This window comes from Mus musculus, chromosome 1 (genome assembly GCF_000001635.26).
Source record: "Mus musculus strain C57BL/6J chromosome 1, GRCm38.p6 C57BL/6J".
NCBI lineage: Eukaryota > Metazoa > Chordata > Mammalia > Rodentia > Muridae > Mus > Mus musculus.
The window spans coordinates 36158444-36177073 of record NC_000067.6 but is presented as its reverse complement, the minus strand read 5'-3'; the positions used below and the strand labels follow the sequence as shown (position 1 = coordinate 36177073).

General features: G+C 43.4%; 1 protein-coding gene across 2 annotated transcripts in view; it reads left to right on the top strand.

Moving 5' to 3' along the window:
- The window catches only part of Uggt1 (UDP-glucose glycoprotein glucosyltransferase 1), a 104293-nt gene that overhangs the window by 67247 nt on the left and 18416 nt on the right, over positions 1-18630 (top strand). The window contains exons 21-32 of one of the 2 annotated variants that reach the window (NM_198899.2): positions 275-298; positions 747-841; positions 1972-2178; positions 2864-2995; positions 3509-3639; positions 6780-6875; positions 11463-11565; positions 12551-12630; positions 13664-13853; positions 14711-14869; positions 15313-15398; positions 17048-17132. In NM_198899.2, the coding sequence (NP_942602.2) occupies positions 275-298; positions 747-841; positions 1972-2178; positions 2864-2995; positions 3509-3639; positions 6780-6875; positions 11463-11565; positions 12551-12630; positions 13664-13853; positions 14711-14869; positions 15313-15398; positions 17048-17132 (1388 nt within the window). The remainder of the gene's footprint in view (positions 1-274; positions 299-746; positions 842-1971; positions 2179-2863; positions 2996-3508; positions 3640-6779; positions 6876-11462; positions 11566-12550; positions 12631-13663; positions 13854-14710; positions 14870-15312; positions 15399-17047; positions 17133-18630) is intronic. The other variant, XM_006496062.4, reaches the window with a different exon arrangement.

Here is an 18630-nt window from a genome sequence, read left to right as displayed (position 1 = left end):
TCCAAAGCACCGGTTGTCATTAAGAGAGATAATTTTGTCCAGCTGTGGTCTTCCTTCAGAGCCTTTGGTTTCCTGAGGACTTATAAGCTTATGCAATTAGTCCACTGTGCTTCTCAAAGATTTTGTCTCCGAGGGGTTCTAGAGCAGCTTGAACATGGCGGGAGCCAGAGCAGGAAGTAGCACAGTCCTCCATCTGCCTTGATTGCTAAGTGTACAAATGACCTTCTCTTCTCTTCTGCTTTTTTTTTCTTTTTTTTTTTTTGCCTTTGTCCAGGAATGTCCTCCAAGGAAATCTATGGTAACTCACAACTCCAGAATGTTCCCTTCATTTTCATAATTAATTTATATGGTTTCAGGACCACTGTTATTCAGAATGTATTGACATTCCTTGTGTTGTTTCTGAAACCTGTGGGTAACAGTAGATAAACAATGTGAATGTTTGCAGACCCTTCGGAAAGTTGTAAACTAACGCGATTGGAGACTGCATTGCGTTGCCCACATGTTTCATTGTATATGCTAACAGATCGCAGGGCAGTTAATCAATGCATGCTCCTAGTTTCTCACTGAGCCACTTGGAAGGTCCCTCTGCTTCATGTTAGTAGAGACATTTTGCTATTTTTTGTTTTCTGTCTCTATCGTTTCTCTTTGTGCATGTTTTTCAGAAATCCTCTGGCCTGATTTTAATGTTTCGACATAGACTATCTTTCTTTGCTTCTAGTGAGTTTGTTGTCCTTGTTTCTCTACAGATGATTCTTTTATTAGACCAGTGACTTTTTGGATTGTTGGAGATTTTGATAGCCCTTCTGGGCGGCAGCTACTATATGATGCCATTAAACATCAGGCAAGTGTCTCAGATTTCATTCTGGGGGGGGGGGGGGGATTGTGGAGCGCCTGAGCACCCCTGTGCTAGTGTGGTTATTTTAGTGTTTCTAGTATTTCTTTGTGTGCTGAGGAAAAGGAACATAGGAAAAGGAGTCTTCAGAGGGTGTCAGCTCCTAAGAAAAGGCGTCTAAGCCTGGAGAGCCCAGCCCCACTTGAGGGGAATAGATCCTTTAAGAGCAAATATAATCAAATCCTGAATGTAGAATTTTCTGCATGACTGCATGTTCCTGCTGCAGGGATCTTGCCATGTACTGTGACATGAAGAGAGGCTCACACGTGAGACTGAGCCACCCTATAGCTCCAGATCTCTGTTTCTTCTCTTATACATGCTTGCTTGCATACGTACATACTTACATACATACATATATAAATATATACACATATTTATTTATTTATTTATGGGAAAAGACATATACATGGTACGGTGCATATATGGAGATCAGAACACATCTTAGGGAAAGTACTTCCCTTCCACCCTATGGGTCATAGGGATTGAACTCAGGTCTCAATTGGTAGCAAGCAGTGCCTTTACTGGCTGAGCCATCTCACTGTCCAGCTTATATTCTCAATATAAGTCCTCCATCTTCTTCTCTGTAGAGTCTGTTTTGTTAGATAGTTGGCCTTTACCCAGGCATTGCTGCCTGCCGGCATGTAGAAAGACCATGTGAATGAAGGTGGATGCACAGGAACCCGAAGAAAAGATGGAATACAGAGTATTAAATGTGCTGAGGAAAGACTAACTCTTGTTAGTCTCTGGTGTCTGCTGTATTTTATAGAATGAAGCTGGAAAGGAAGGCTGGGGCCAGTTTATACAGGATTTAGCAGAGTTGACCATATATATCATCTGAATTTTATTTTGAATACAGACAACTACTGAAGATGTTTAGAAGAGACATTACTATTATGGAACATAACTAATGTAAATTCGCTCTGGTTGTGTAGCCCAGGCTGGCCTTGACCTTTCAGCCATCTGCCTGCCTCTGCCTCCTGAGTGCTAAGATGAAGGTGTGCACCAGCATGCCTGGTCAGTGTTACCTTTAAGGTTCATACCATATAGCATATAACTCTTATCTCCCCTGTTTTAAATAGAAAACCAGTAACAATGTTAGGATAAGTATGATCAACAATCCCAGCCAAGAGATCAGTGACTCAAGCACCCCCATCTTCAGAGCCATCTGGGCAGCTCTGCAAACACAGGCCTCCAGCTCTGCTAAGAACTTCATCACCAAGATGGCCAAAGAGGAGACGGCAGAGGCCCTGGCCGCAGGAGTGGACATTGCGGAATTCTCTGTCGGGGTAAGGCTCGCAGGTTCCGAGGCTAGCCTGGTCATTCACGTTTCTCCCCTGGGCTGGTAGATCCTCTTCATGATTGGGTTTCTAATAGCTTCTGCGTCTCAGGGTATTTTTGTTGTTGTTGAATTAGAGTCTTAGTAAGAAATAATTTTGTCCTGTTACAGTTTACTTTTAAACTTGCTTTGGTTTCAGTATGCCCGTTTAAAATGTTTGTTCCATTTTGTCTACTCTTTAAAGACAATATTTAATGTATTTGTAAAGTAAAAAGCAGGTTTAAGATGCAATGGGTTAGAAAGTCAGCTGTTCCTTTTTCCATTATTCATTGGTTTAATGTTACTTGATTTTTGTGCTTTTTATAGTTTGAAATTATCTGATAAAATCACAAATATATTGAGTTTCCGTTAGAGGAAATGACTGTCACTTCAAGTTAACAGATTTAAAAATGAAAAAAAAAAAGTTGCTGAGAGTAGACTGGCAGGTAAACAGATCCGCAGAAACACAGGAAACGGGATGAGCAGTTTATGAGGAGGGAGGAAAGGCGAGCAAATGAAGAACTAAGGTGTTGCGTTAATCGGGGGACTTAGCTCTTACTCTTTGCAAAAGCACATTGCAGTTTACTCGTTGTTAGCACTTGGTCATGTGGTTTGCTTAATAACAGTGACTTTCCTTAAAAATGATTACTTCCTAGGGCATGGATGTCAGTCTTTTTAAAGAGGTCTTTGAGTCTTCCAGAATGGATTTCATTTTGTCTCATGCCCTGTACTGCAGGGATGTTCTGAAGCTGAAGAAGGGACAGCGAGTGGTGATCAGCAACGGAAGGGTGAGCACTTGCTGGGCTGTGAGCCTGCCTTCACAGGTCTCTGCCTCTCGGGCGCCTTTGAGCCTCCCTTGGGCTGCACTGGAGCTGCCCTTCTGATGGCTGATGAGGCCTCTCAGTGCAGCTGCATGGGATCCTGCCTGACGCTTATTTGTGTTTAGACACTGGGAGATAGTGAATGTGGGGCTCTCAGATCAGGAGTCAGGATGGCTGCTTACAGAGTAGGTCTCACTGCTGTTTGCTGAGAACCGATGCAGACAATACTGTATCTCATGTCAGCCTGCTTAGAAAGGAAGGTATCGGGAAACACACAGGCTCTGGGTTCTGAGGGATTTTAAGTAAACATTAGCCGCATCTCCTTAGGCCTTATTTTTCTTCTTAGTCATTTTACTAAGGATATGCTTCAGGGCAGGAGTCATAAGGTGCTTGCTGGCTTAGGTCCCAGCCTGGCAGAGGCTTTCCGGCAGCCGGCGACCGCTGCCCTGCAGCTCTGCCCTCCCCCTTCTTACCTCACAGATCATTGGGCCTCTGGAGGACAATGAGCTCTTCAACCAAGATGATTTCCACCTCCTGGAAAATATCATCCTGAAAACATCGGGACAGAAAATAAAGTCTCATATCCAACAGCTTCGAGTAGAAGAAGACGTGTAAGTTTTATACCTAGTAACGAGTTAGATAATAAGTGATAAAACTGGCGTTCCGATTAGAAGCTAGTTCATGTCACAGGGTTTTTATTAATTTTTCTTCACTGGTCAAAGTGAGGGCTACATATTATCAGTTATATGTCCACGTCGGTGGGGTTATTTCCCGTTTTACTTAATACTGCTCATGTCACTTAGGTTTCTGAATTATTTCTCCACTTCAAATCTGGAACCGTTGAGACAGCTGCAGAAGCAGAAGGCTGAGTGCTTCCTGCTAGATGCAGTGTAGACACAGTCTGGTGCTCTGCTGGTTCACAGTCTCCTTGTGGTGGGGGAGGAAATGCACGCCGAGAGCTTCTTCCCTCTGTCTGTCTGTCTGTCTGTCTGTCTATCTGTCTGTCTGACAAAGTTGGTTCTCTTGTGGGGGATGATGAGTTGGGTGTGGCTGACTTATGATTTTCAGCACTTTAGTATTGCTTATCAACTGCTGCCTTGGAATATGTTTCACTTCTGTGTATTTGCTACATAACAAAAGCCATGCTTATGTGCTGTCGTTTCTGCGTTAGATGTCACACAGATGTGTCCTTTAGGATGCCTTGTTTAATGTTTAAGGACCTGCTGTGATGTTGTCCACGGTAGCTGCAACATCTCCATTCTTACCAACATGGCTCCTGGGTTCAGTCTCTCTCCTCCCACCAGCCCTTCTGGTTTGCAGGTTTGCTTGTTTCTGTCTTTACACAGTAGCCATCCATCCTCACGTGAGTGGAGTGGAATCTCCTTACAGTTCAGTGGTGCCCCAGAGGCTGTTCTTATGCACAGCATTGGCCACTGCATGTCTGTGGGAAATGGCTATTCTAGTCTTTTCATCATTTTAATCAGGTTGTTGGGGTTTTTTGTTTAATTGTGGGCACTCCTTATATTCTGGATGTCAGTCCCTTGTCAGATACTTGACAGTGTTTTCCCTATTACCTTAGTTTCCGATTTACTCTGTGCAATAGTACAGAGTATTTGGACAATATAAAAAATTCAAGTTCTTTTTTTCCTTTATTTTTGTCTCGTGTTGTCACACTGCATCTTTTTGTAATGTGTTATCTTTGATAGCTGTCACAGTAGCCCTTTTGCCCTGTGATATCGGAAGATTTGGGGGCCATGGCTGGTGGTGCTATGAATGGCGGAACCTATATCCTCACCACACTAGGAAAGTTGTCTACCACTGAGCTGCTTCTCTAGACTGAGAGAACGCTCTTTTCATTTGACTCAATGCTGAGGACAAGATAAAGTGGCCTCCTCTTCCTTCAGCAGCTCATGAGTGGTGCCCCTTTGCCTGCCTGTGAAACATTTCCAGTGTCCCCAGGGCCACTGTATTTGGAGTAGTCCCCCTGTTCCGGTTGTAGCTTTCTAAGGCTTGGCTGCATACACTTTGATCTTAGTGCTTGGTGATGTACTGGAAATTGCTTGTTCTGTGTGCCACAAGTATTCACTGTTGATACTGGGAAGTTGAACAGATAGATGGTTAACGATGGGATTATTTGGTTCAAAGAGGAAATGTGCAACCTTGGTTGTAGTTAAGTCTAGCACAGCTGCTTTTGAATGGCTTACCTGGCAGGCCAGTGAGATAGTCACTGAGTACAGGTACCTGCTGCCAAACCTGACAACCTTAGTTGACTCCTGGGACCCATATAGTTGGAAGGGAGAATGGACTTATGGAGTTGTTCTCTGACCTCTGCACACATGCAAGAGCCCATGAACATGCATACAAATAAATGTAATTAAATTTTTTAAATAGAAGGGGTAGGTAAAACAGGGAGTGTTGTTTCATTTTGTTTTATTTATCTTTCATCCCTTGTAGTTTGTGGTTCCTGGCCCATCTGTAGTGTGTCTGGTGTGTGTGTGTGTGTGTGTGTGTGTGTGTTTTTGCCTGGCCTCTATCAGTCCCTTTGTCTGCCTTCCCATAACAAAAGAATTTGCTCTGTATTTATTAAGCAACACAGAAAGTATTGCATGGGAAAGAATGAGAGCTTCTTTACAGAGTTTTACAAGGGAAGAAGTATGTTTCCTGACCCAGGGTAGAAAACTACAACCAGGTGTTATCAACCTATAGACACATGTTGCTTCCAACAGTTATGGTGCGTACTTGTAGTATAAGGTTGCTTCCAATCTGTTAGGTGTTTCAGCAAACACACACACACACACACACACACACACATCTATTTATGTACCTACCTTTGGGTCAGGGGCGCAGAAGGGTAAAGTTATATATTAGCTATATAAAAGTTGCTTGCAGAGGAAATCCAAGGCAATTAAGATTACACTGTTCTACCAGGGTGTGGCGGTGCACACCTTTAATCCCAGCACTCGGAGGCAGAGGCAGGTGGATTTCTGAGTTCGAGGCCAGTCTGGTCTACAAAGTGAGTTCCAGGACAGCCAGGGCTACACAGAGAAACCCTGTCTTGAAAAACAAACAAACAAAAAGATTACATCGTTCTCTTAAAGGCAGGTTAAACTTAAAGGGCTGAGTGCACAGTTGAATGGCAGCGTAGGCACCTCTTCTTAGATGATCTCAAGGGGTATTGTTAACTTTGCTGTGAGGTTTGCCAAAAGTCCAGTCTTGGAGGTCAAGAGATAAAAACATATCACTACAGTTTTTGTTTCTTCCCCTGCTAGGAACAAACCCAAAAATACTAGATAGGCACTCACAAATACTAGACAGCTGCTGTCAACCCCAGCTTACAGGTTTGTCTTTTTTTTTTTTAATTGGACACTGTAATGGTGCTTCTGATATTGAATTCATAACCAACATAGATGTTGGATGGCTGGTTAGATTAGTGGATTTTGACGCAGCAGTCCTGAGAGCAATCGCATTCTTTAAGCTAGGCCCTGAGCCGGGTGCCAGCATGGTTGGCCAGTACAGTGTGTACAACAGCCTTGCAGAGTAGGCCGTTCCTGTCCTTCACCCACAGAGAAAAGTGCCATCCCAGAGATGATCAAGCTAACCACAGAATCATGCCCTTTGGAACTCAGTTCATGCCTCTTTGAAACCGCCTTGTTAGCATGATGCTATTCTATGTTTAGGCTGATGCTATTCAGCAATGGTTAGAAAATCTGCAGATAAAGTAATGCTAAAATTTCGTAACTTCATCTTTTAGGGCCAGTGATTTGGTAATGAAGGTGGATGCTCTCCTGTCAGCACAACCCAAAGGAGAGGCGAGGATCGAGTACCAGTTCTTTGAGGATAAACACAGGTACAGTTGTTGCTGCACTAACGCACAGTCCTGAACTCTTAGGCTTTCATTCTTTGTCTCACAGCCTTTACCTTCCCAGATAAGGTTTCTATTCACGTTGTTAGAAAAGTGAAATGAAGTTTCATATATAAAACTACATTTTGTGAGAGTTGGTATTTCTAAATAAACCTGAAGTAATTGTATATATTCCCTTTTAATGAAAGTAGCATTTAATGAAATAGACCAGATATAATTTTCTGATATTCAGGAGTAATTGGATTGCTTGACTATACCACTTAAATACTTGTTTCTTGTTTTTTTATTATTATTATTTAAAAAAACTACTGTTTCCAAAGGGAAAACTACATTTAAGATATGAAAATGTCTTTGCCTCTTTATCCTTCAGTTTTTTGTTTTGAAGTTTGAACACGGATGAAGTTGGAAAACTCACAAAGAATAACCATGTGTCTGTAACTATATTCACCATTATTGGAGTGCCTCCTGTCTGTAACCTACAAGTCTATAGGCCAGATTTACCAGCTATTGGTGTGTCATGTTCAGTATTTTCTATCTGTGTGTGCAATGTGCATATGCACACTGCATCTATTTATCTGTATATTTGTACACACACACATGGCACTCACATCTCTTTTTCTAGCATTTGAAAATTCATTGCTAACATGTTATAAACTCTCTAAAGTGTTAGCATGTGGAGATTTGGTCCCCACTACTGTGATCATATGTGATCTTCATCCAGTAATGGTAATACAAACCTCTGCTCGAATTCTCTGATGTCCCAGACCACACATTCCAGTTATTCATATGTCTTGAATCTCCTTTAATCTAAAAGAGTCTTCTGTGCCCCACCCCTTTCTTTTATGGTACTGACTGTTTAAAGAGCCCAGGCAGATTGTCTTTGGATCTCCACAGGGTAGGTTATTCCCTTAATAGTGGACTAGTTTGTTTTTCTGGAGTTCTGGCTCCTTATTTAAAATATTTACTTGTATTATTTTTAATTATGTAGATATGTGCACTTGTGTGCACTGCCTGTTGGAGGCCCAGATAGTTAGTTCTCCCTGGTACTGGAATAATAGGTGGTTGTGAGATAGCTGATATAGGGGCTGGGAACTGAACTCAGGTCCTCTGCAAAAGCAGTATGCACTCTTAACTGTGGAGCCATCGCTCCAAGCCTGTATCTCCTCGTTTGTTAATATCTTGCTGTCTCTTTCTTTACCCTCTCACCCCTCTCCCGCTTTTTAGCCTAGGGCCTGTGTATCATAAGCAGCCACTCTCACTGTGCTGTCACCAGTAGGCAGAGCCTCAGTGGCCCAGGATATCCCTTCTGGTAGCTTGCCGTGGGCACTGTGCTGCGCACATGCCCGTCTTCTCTTTCAGCATCACGCTGGTAAGAAGTAACTCGTTATCTCGGTCGGGAGCAGCACAGGAGACAGTGACTAACCTGCTCTCCTTTCTGCCTCCGCAGCCAGCACAGTAGGTCCTCCATGAAGACGGAGTCCTCCAGAGCATTCTTTCTCCATGAGCTTGTGGATTCTGCAGAGTCAAAATTGCCCTAGTTACAAACTCTGTTACTATACAATAGAAATTCTTACTGGAGTGCTGTTAGCCAAGGATTTGATACAAGGATTTCTCATTTCTGTTTTTAAAAAAAGTTTTATCCATTTAGTTTAACATGGATCTTTTTTGTTTCCAGTTTTTCAATATGCCTGAAACTTGCTTTAATCAAATAGGTCCCATTTAATTATTACATAAAAGTAGTTATTATTTCTGCTTCAAATAAAAATAACCACACCATCAGTTCTATGATTCCTTGGTGTGAGACTTAGGCAGCCAGCAGCAGGTTGTCGCCTGGGAGCCTGCTTCTTTGTCTTTGGCCTAGAGCAGACCTATAGCATCAGTGTCTGCCTTTTAGCAAGATTCCTCAGTCACTCCCCTGAACGTAATTTGGGAGAGCAGTGTTCTTGGACTTTTGCTGTATTCATCTAAAGGGAATATATGATCTTCTGTCCTGTTTGGGACATTCTAGAATTTTCTCTCACCGGTACTTCAGGTGCCTTTCTCTGTGACTTACTTCCTTGAGTCTTTTGCCCCTCACTATAGAATGTAGGTGTGATTATTTTTTTGAAAAATCTTAATTTAAATTTTTGAGTTGTTTCGCCATGTGTATGCCTGAGCACCCATGTTCAGTGTCCCTGGAGAGCAGGTAACCTCTTGTTCTTGCTCTGTAAAATTTTCATCAGATCAAAAAAGCAATATATGATTTTGGACAAGGAGGTGGTGTTTTAAGCCTTTGAGAGTCACTACTTTTCTTCGCTTTGCCTTTTTGTTTGTAAGAGTGTTCACTGGGCGCGCTGCTGCAACACTAGTGGTGGTGAGCAGGAGAGGTCTATTCCAGACTCACCTCAGAAGGTGGCAGAGTGTGCTTATAAGTTCAGATGGGAGCTCTGGCTTGCTTGTGCTCGTGGCTTCCAGTTCCACCAGCCACAAACCTCACAAGTCTGATTATTTCCTTTTCCCCAGTGTACAGTTACCCTTGTAAAAAGCCGTAGGTCCCTCTGGGGAAGAACTGGAGAAAGGGTAACAGCAAAACCTTTGGGTGTCTTATCAGGATCCTTCCTCAGCGGAACCTGGCCACCCCTTCATTCAAGGGGTTCCGGATCTGCAAACTGGCTCAAGTCTGGAAATTGATTCACTGGCCGAGATTGCTGTTTACCACAATCTAATGTAGCCTTTCTTTCATTTATTTGAGAATTTTTCTGCTTATACAGATCAAACAAATATGCAGTAGGCTTCCTATGTATTTCATTCATGGGTATAGCTCCTTCTGCCCATCAGTAACTTTTTTGCCGATTCCTTATTCTTAGTGCCGTAGAAGATCCTGAGTCACTGAGATTCAGAGAGAGGCACTGTACCAGGAAGCCTTATGGGAGTAAACAGATGCTGGTCCTCTCTTGTGAAGAGCAGGAGCAACAACTGCCATTCAGAAGTACTGGACAAGCAAGCCTGTCTCAATAAGTAAAATGAAAAGGAAACCAGTTAGCAGGTTGACTTGGCAGATTAAAGTGGTTGGCATGTAAACTTGGTGACTGAAATTTGATCCTAGAACCCATGGGAAGATGGAGAGAATTGACTCCACCAAGTCATCCAAAAGAACTGCACACATATGCCATGGTGCATACACACTGTGGCTTCTAAGTGACCCGTAATACTAATAGGATAGAATTAAAATGAATAAAAATTTGAAATATATATAACTGAATCCTCTCAGTGATAAGGCAGAATTCTGTATGCCTTTCTCATCTGTAAGTTGTTTTAGGTTCTGAGGAAATTGAATTGACATTGTGTACCAGCCCCAACAATTCTCTACTCTCATGCCTAACTCTTCTGAGATTTTAAAGAGACTGTATATGGAGAAGGCTGGATGCACAAACTGTTTAAAGGTCAAAAGCCATCTAAATGTCTAGCAGTAAAAGATAATTTCAGTAATAGATTTATAGATAGATTATAACAGATTTACTTGGTAAACATAAGACATTTCTTATTCAGGGTGCTGGGTGTATAGGAACATGTATACATGTTTATATTGAAATAGTGAGAGAAGCGGCACTTGATTTATTTTTTTCATGCAGATGGTAGTGATAGGGCCATGTATAGGTGATGCACATGTGAAGGTCAGAGGACAACTTGTAGGAATTGGTCCTCTCCAAACATGGGGGAGCCAGGGATCAAACTCAGTTTACCATGTTCTGTAACAAAGTTCTTTTATCCTCTGAGACATCTTGTGGCCCAAGAAATTGTTTTTAAGAATAACTAACTTTTATACAGCATCTAAAAAGAATCATATATGTATACAGTGAAGTGACTGTAATAGTGAGATTGTGAGATTGTTTTAGATGCTTTCTTTTTTCTGTTTTACAGGTTTTCTAGGTTGTTATGTTTGGTTAATTGATGGTTGGTTGATTACACTCTTAAAGATTGAACCCAGAGCATTCTACCACTGAGCTACATCCTAGACACATTATCATTAATTTGATTAATGATTGTTTTTTGTTTTGTGCTTTTCTTGCCTGGAAATAAAATTAGCATCATGCTCAGTAAACATGAGAAGTAAACATCCAGTATATTTAGTAGTTGGCTTTGTGGTGCAAGAATGTACTAGGTACTTGGGAGGCTGAGGCAAGAGAATTGCAGGTTCAAGGCCAGCCTGGGCAACATAGTAAGAGCATCTCAAATAAAAAGTCAAATAGAACTGGTGATGTAGCTTGGTAGTAGTGCTCTTGCCTAGGAAAGGAACAAAAAGAAAGCAAAAACAAAAAGCAGAACTCTGCAGTGTTTAAGTGCAATGTGATCTAGCTTTCCTGTCTTCACACATGGTTCCGATCCCTCGTGTTCAAGGATTTGCAGCGTAGGCTGTAGCTTTAGTCTCATGGTTGAATCGCATTTTAGTTTGTTGGTTCTCATCGACAGATTTGGAATGCTAAGATGTCTGAATTGTTGATAACCTATGCTGGTATGCTCCACCCCAACCTCACTGTTTTCCTGTTTCCTCAGTGCTAATGTTTGGTTCTTTTGATTTTTTTTTTCTCTCAGTGCAATTAAGCTGAAGCCCAAAGAAGGAGAGACATACTATGATGTGGTAGCCGTTGTTGACCCTGTCACACGAGAAGCACAGAGGCTCGCCCCCTTGCTCTTGGTAGGCCTGCTGTGGAGGTGTTCACACCTTTAACCAAAGTAGTCATGGGTCCTACGATTTTCTGGGCATTTCCTTTGTCCATTTAACATCTTCTAGAGGAGATCGACAACAGTGTTTTCATAGGGATTGATTAAGGCTCATTTTTCTTTATGAATTGTGTCATGGCTTTAAATATGTATAAGATTCTACACTTTTATATATGCTTAAAAAAACCCAACTAACCAATACAGTACCCTAACATTTCATTTAAGTGTGTGTGTGGGGTGTGTGTGTGTGTACATGTGTGCACATGCTTATATGTCCATGTACTAGGGGCTAGACTTAGAGCCTTACACGTGCTATGTGGGCACTCTGCCAATGGGGTGTATCTCTAGCCCTAGCTGGGATTTTTTTTAGGATAGTAAGATCATCTAATCTTCTCTGTAAATGTTAATCTACATGCTTCTTACTGTGAACTGAAGCAGCAAGCTCTTGTTTTCCTTTGTAGCTAAATTCTCATGGTTTACCTTCTGTTTCCTCACAAGAGAGTGTTAAACTTTGTGTGAGGAGCAGTGATCTGCAATAGCCTTTTTAAAAAGATACATATATTCATTCATTCATTCACTCATTCATTCATTCTGTCTGTCTGTCTGTGAGTACACATGTCACAGTATGTGGGTAGAGATCAGAGGGCATCTTGCAAGAGTCAGTTCTTGCCGTTTGAGTCCTGGGAATCACACTTGGGTTGTAAGGCTTGGCAGCAAGCACCTTGACTTCCTGAGCCGTTTCATTGCCTCTCCTGCCCCTCTTTGGAACCAGGCCTTCTATCTGTGGTTGACTCTACGTTGGAGCTCTGATGCCCAAAACTTCTTTAATGCAGATGCTGCAACAGCTGTTTTGTTTGTGTATGTTCCTGAGATGTTAAAAGTGCTTTGTCTCCTAAGTAATTGTGAAACAATTCTGAAGAGAAAACCTAAATATTTTGTCATCTGGTTTGCTGTTTTAGGTTTTGACTCAGCTGATAAACATGAATCTAAGAGTATTTATGAATTGCCAATCCAAGCTTTCCGACATGCCTTTAAAAAGGTAAAATGCCATTTAAGGAACACTGTTCCATAGCGGTACTAAACCTAAAAGTTAGCCCTGCGTGGGAAGACTCGGGTGCATGGACAGGCTCAGTGTGTGTGTGAAAGGATGTGTACTGACAGTCCCCGCTCTGCTTTGGTTAGCTGTTCTGAGAACACAGCAGGGTTTAGACTTAGACGACATCAGTACAAGTTGCTGGCACATTTACAGCTCACTTTAAAAGAACGGTAGCTATTAGGTCTCATGTAGGAAGCTTACTCTACTTATTCTCGTGCATCTTGGGGGAGGGACAGACTTGGCTGTGGGATGGCTGTTTGTGGAAGTCACAGTGACTATAGTAGCTTAGCACATGCTCTGGCCATGGGTGATGTCTTCCTTGGCCATGGGTGATGTCTTCCTTGGTGAGGGGCAGAGTTCTATACTTAGATTCTTAATGGATTCCAACTGTCTTGCTGAGGACTGAGCGAGCTGCAGCTCCCACTGTTTTTTTTTTTTTAAAGATTTATTTATTTATTTATTATATGTAAGTACACTGTAGCTATCTTCAGACACTCCATAAGAGGGCGTCAGATCTCATTACAGATGGTTGTGAGCCACCATGTGGTTGCTTGGAATTGAACTCAGGACTTTCAGAAGAGCAGTCAGTGCTCTTAACTGCTGAGCCATCTCTCCAGCCCCAGCTCCCACTGTTAACTGCATGTTTATCACACACCGTGTTCTCAGTGCTGGCATGAGGGCACAAGCATCACTTAGGGCTCATATTATAAGACAAAGGTTTCTCCTCAGAGGCCAGTGCTCAGGATAAAGTGCTTGTGACCCCGATGGCCATAGTGTGAAGGGGTGGTCTCCTACATGCCTCCCTCTCCCTTCCCTTGACTTTACAGCAGCCCTGGGAGGCAGCATTAGACCAGCAGAAGGCTTGGCTTATTGTCCTGATTTGGAAGGCTACTGTCCAAGCCTAGGGTTTTGTTCACTGTGTGGACGCTGAGACTGCATCAAGAAATACCTAACTAACACTTGCGTTTCTTTTCAGCTTTTACCGTTACGTCTTAGAGCCGGAGATTTCTTTCACTGCAGACAGCAGCTTTGCTAAGGGACCGATAGCAAAGTTTCTGGATATGCCACAGTCTCCGCTGTTTACTTTGAATCTGAACACACCTGAGAGTTGGATGGTAGAATCTGTCAGAACACCATATGATCTGGATAATATTTATCTAGAAGAGGTAGGGATGTAATTGTTCTCGACTATCGCATCATGTATAAGTTAAATCTATCCATCATTCAGTCAGTGGCGATTCCTGAACTGAGTGGTGGAGATGGCGCTCACATCACACATCAGTGCTCCCTTACGTTGATGCTCCCTTACGGCAGCTGCTTTATTCAGATGCCTTCCCGCTCAGAAGTTGCGGTGTGTGCGTGGACTGCTGCTCCCACCCTTGCTCTCTCAGCTTAGTCAGCTTTGGTTGTCCTCAGAGTTGGTCGGCTCCACGTCAGTGTCAGTCACTCCTCTCATCCTCTCCTGATTGACAGGAAGCAGTGCTAGGGAGGGGCATTCATTAGGGCTCCTAAGAATGCAGCCTGTGGTGCTAGGGAGGAAGTGGCCTGATCTGGGTGCCAACCAGGAAGCAAAGAGAGGAGAGTCCCAAGGGCTTCCGCCTTTTTCTTGTCTAACTCATTTCAGGATCCCCAGCCCACGGAGCAGTGCTGCACATTTAGTGTGGGTCTTTCCTCCTGAATTGATCCTCTCTGAAAGGCCCTCACACATGCCCAGAGGTGTGCTTCCAAGCCTAGTCAGATCTGGTCATCACAGTCCTCAAATACCCACTCCCAGTTGTCCCCGGCAGTTAGGAACTGTTTCTGATCTGACACTGTGTCTAAATCATTACCCAACGGGTGGTCTTCGTGGCTGTAGTGGGTGGTTTGTGACACATTCCTTCTGTCATAGAATCCAGGATGGAGCTCTAGCCCTCAGCCTCGGTGGCAGCCAGTGCTTTCCCCCTCGTGATTGTTGCCCTGACCTGGCAGATTACATGTGTAACAGTAATTACATGTGTCATGTGCTTTAACTCTGGTCTTTCAGGTGGACAGTATAGTGGCTGCTGAGTATGAGCTGGAATATCTGTTACTAGAAGGTCATTGTTACGACATCACCACAGGCCAGCCCCCTCGAGGACTACAGTTCACTTTAGGAACTTCAGCCAACCCAACAATTGTGGACACAATTGTGATGGCCAATCTGGTAAGTAATCAGTTTATCGATAGTACAACTTCCGTGATGGTTATTTAGACACTGTAATTTATGACAGAACAGTTAGCATTCTGAACCTTGGTGTGAAATAGAACTAACAATGGACTGCTGTGTAAAGTCCCTGCTTGCTCTCCGTGGAGCACTGCAGGCGCCACTGCACTGCCCTGCTGAGGCTCTTTGCCTCTTAGCTTATTGGTTGGTAGTTTTTTGGTTTGGTTTGTTTTACTTACCTCTGGTTTGTTAATTATCTTTTAAACTTTCTTTAATTATCATGGTAATAAGACCCTGAGTTCAGTACCTAGTTCATGAGAGGGGATGGGGTAGATAGGCTGTCATATACACATACATGATCTGCATGTAAATGAAAATGTAAGCATTCATTAGAAACATTTAAATGTAAAGAGACCTGAGCCTGTACTCTGTTTGTGTCCTAGGGATATTTTCAGCTCAAAGCCAATCCGGGAGCCTGGATTCTGAGACTGAGGAAGGGGCGCTCAGATGACATTTATAGGATCTACAGGTAGGACAAGGAGACGGCTTCATTGTAGAGACTGAGCTTTAATTGCGCATTATCTGGGCTTACCCCAGGCATCGTGCGTTATAGTCGAGTTCATGATAAAGCCAAGCTTCTCAGAAGAGTAAGTGTGGGAGAAGTTGTAGGGGATGGGTTGGTTAGCAAGGGGTCTAAGTGCTGATCAGAGCGAGGTCTGTTCTCCATTGCTTTCCCTGTCAGCTCTTATCAGAAGGATGCAGATAGCAGGCAGGAGCTCTGACCACTTGATGAGAGCTGACTGGAAACAGCAGGGTCGGTCCTGTTCAGTACGCTGATGGGAGGTGTTTATCATGACCCCGGCTGTTTTGTACATGCACAGAACACATGAGCTTTGACTGTGTAGTCTGACTGTCGGTCCTGGTCCCTGGGCTGCAGTTGTGTAGGCGTACTCCTACACCAGCCTGTCAGTGACAGGAATTGTCTTAAAGTTCAAACGAACCCCAGAACACCATTTTAAAAATGTGGTCTCTATCCTGTTTAACACAGTTTAAACTCGTCCTTAGTTCTGTGCCAGTTTGTGTAGGGAATGGTTTTCATTATGGTTTCTGTGAACAGCCTAATGTGTGTATTTGCTTTGGCTTCATGGCCTTTTACTTGACATGGAGAAGCAGTGTGGTTTAGTGGGTTTGGTTTTGGTTTTTCTCTCACCCACGCTTGAACTGGACTCAAGTGAGTCTTCTGCCTTAGTCTCCTGTAGCTGAGACCTCAGGCGTGTGCCTCCATACCTAGCTTGTGCAGATTTCTTATTCAATAACTTAGAATTTTGTGCTATAGTAATGTCCTTATTGTAAATAGTAGGCTTTTCCCTGATTCAGTTATTTTCCCAAGAAGGCTTCACAGAATGTTTCTTCTATGGGCCCTGTCCATCTTCTTCCTTGCCTGGGGCTGTGGTGCCGTCCTCTCTGCTGTCTAGGGTTCCTGTCTTCCGAGGCTTCCCAAATGGACAGCCTGTGATTCTGGAATCTTCTGTGCGCCAGCTTTCTCCTCTCCTTTTGCTGCCTGCTGAGTGACAGCACATGCAGTGGCTTCCTCACATTGCTGCCTGGAGAGTGAGATGAGGAGGAAGCGAGTACTCACAGTCGTCCTGCTCTGCCTTGTGGGCCTCGGACCAGAGCGGCTGCACTGTGGGCTTCCTACCAGACACAGAATTGAGTCTGTGCTCTAAACTTGGCTGGTTGTGCCGCCTCTCACACTGTAGCCTAGGCTGGCTTTGATCGCAGTTGATCTCCCTGCTGCTTCCTGTTGGGGTTACAGGTGTGAGTCACCACACTCTGCCAAGAGTTAAACAGCAGAAGCGGCTCCAGGGATGGGCCTGAGTGTGCAGACTGTGAGCGGACAAGCTTTGTCATGATCTGACCAGTGCTTGTCCTGCCTGAGAGCCCATTGATGTTTGCCTGCTGTAGGAAGGAAGTCAGCTCACGTCCCTAGCCTAGAGATGGAGATTTCCAGGAACACTTCTTTGTCCTGTAAAGGTGTTTCTTTCAGACTGTGAGGAAACTGTTGGTTTTAAAAAGTGTTTCTACAATGAAGATGGGCAAGCACAGCCCATCTTGTTGTCTGAGTATTTACCGCATTTTGGGATTGTGATTTCTTTCTCTGTCTTACTTGTCTCTAAGCCATGATGGTACAGATTCCCCTCCTGATGCAAACGACGTTGTTGTCATCCTCAATAACTTCAAGAGCAAGATCATCAAAGTGAAGGTGAGTCTGCTCGGCTTTGTCAGGGAACAGACAGCAGTCCCCCCCTGTGGCCGTGGCCAGCCACTGTCAGGGAACAGACAGCAGTCCCCCCCTGTGGCCGTGGCCAGCCACTGTCAGGGAACAGACAGCAGTCCCCCCGTGGCAGCCGCTGTCGGAGGTACTAACACTTGTGACCGTGCTAGGAGAGCCCTCTCGCGGTAGTTCATTAAGACACTGTTTTAATGTTCTGTTTTGTGTTAATTACTGTTGTGATTTTTACCTTGCCTAACTTACCAATTAAGCATTAGTACAAATAGAGTGAACAAAGCTGTAATATGTATACAGGGTTCTCTACTCTTAGAGTTCATGCATCCAGTAGGGGCTTGGAATGTCTCCATTAGATGAAGTAGGACTGCTGCATTTGGAAGTCATTTTGGTATTCCATTTGGAAGTGGCTTTTGGTTGGTTGGTTGGCTTTTGGATTTTGTTGTTGTTTGTTTTAATAGTTCTAGGGATGCTGCTTAAGAAAAATGTCTTAGTGAAGATAAGATTCTAGCTTTCTTCAGCCAACAGATTGTCACTTTTGGTAATCTCAGAGTCCCATTTTGTGCAAAATGTCCCCACAGAGACTTTGTGTACTCCCCTCTCCATTCTGATTGAGACAGGGTCTCACTATTTAGCCCTGAAGCCCTGATTGACCTGGGACTTGCTATGTAGACCAGGTTGGCCTCGAACTCACAGATATGTTTGACTGCCTCCCAAGTATCAGGATTAAAGGCATTGCACCTGGCTCAGCTTTGCCATGTTTTTTTTTTTAAGTTTTATTTATTTATACACATGTAAATGTGTTTATGTGAATATATGACACTCGTATACCTGTGAAGGGCACAAGAGAGCATTGGTATCTCTTAGAAATGGAGTTACAGGTTGTTGTGAACTATTCAGTATAGTTGCTGGGAACTGAACTCAGGTCCTCTGGGGGAGCTGTATGAGTGTGCTCTGAACCACTGAGCTATCTCTCCAGCTCTGGCTTGGGCGCTTTCATACCCACAATTCATAGAGTTAGTATTTTAGTCTCAGAAGACTGTGGGAAATTCCACTGGCAATTCAACAGTAAGATTATAGTTTTTATAGGCAGGATGGTGCACACCTGTAGTCTCAGAACTGGGGAGTTAGAGGCAGGAGGATCAGGAATTTAAGGTCAGCCTAGACTGCATAGTGAGTTTGAGGCCATCTTGAATGATATGAGACACTGCCTACAAAACCAAACACAGAATACAAACAGGTGATTTTATTTAGTCTTTTCTTACTCTCTTTCTCTTCAGCATTTTGAAATCCTAAAGTAAAATGATTGTAGGATAAGTAACTGTTACACATGGTAAAACCTAAAGTCAGCCATTGCGAGGCTGAACAGGAGGGTGATTGCTGCAGGGAATCTTTTGTGGTAGAAGTCCTGAGCATGGACCACCTGATGCGCCTCTCTCAATGGTTCCTGTGGGCCGCATTCTTCCCTTGAAGT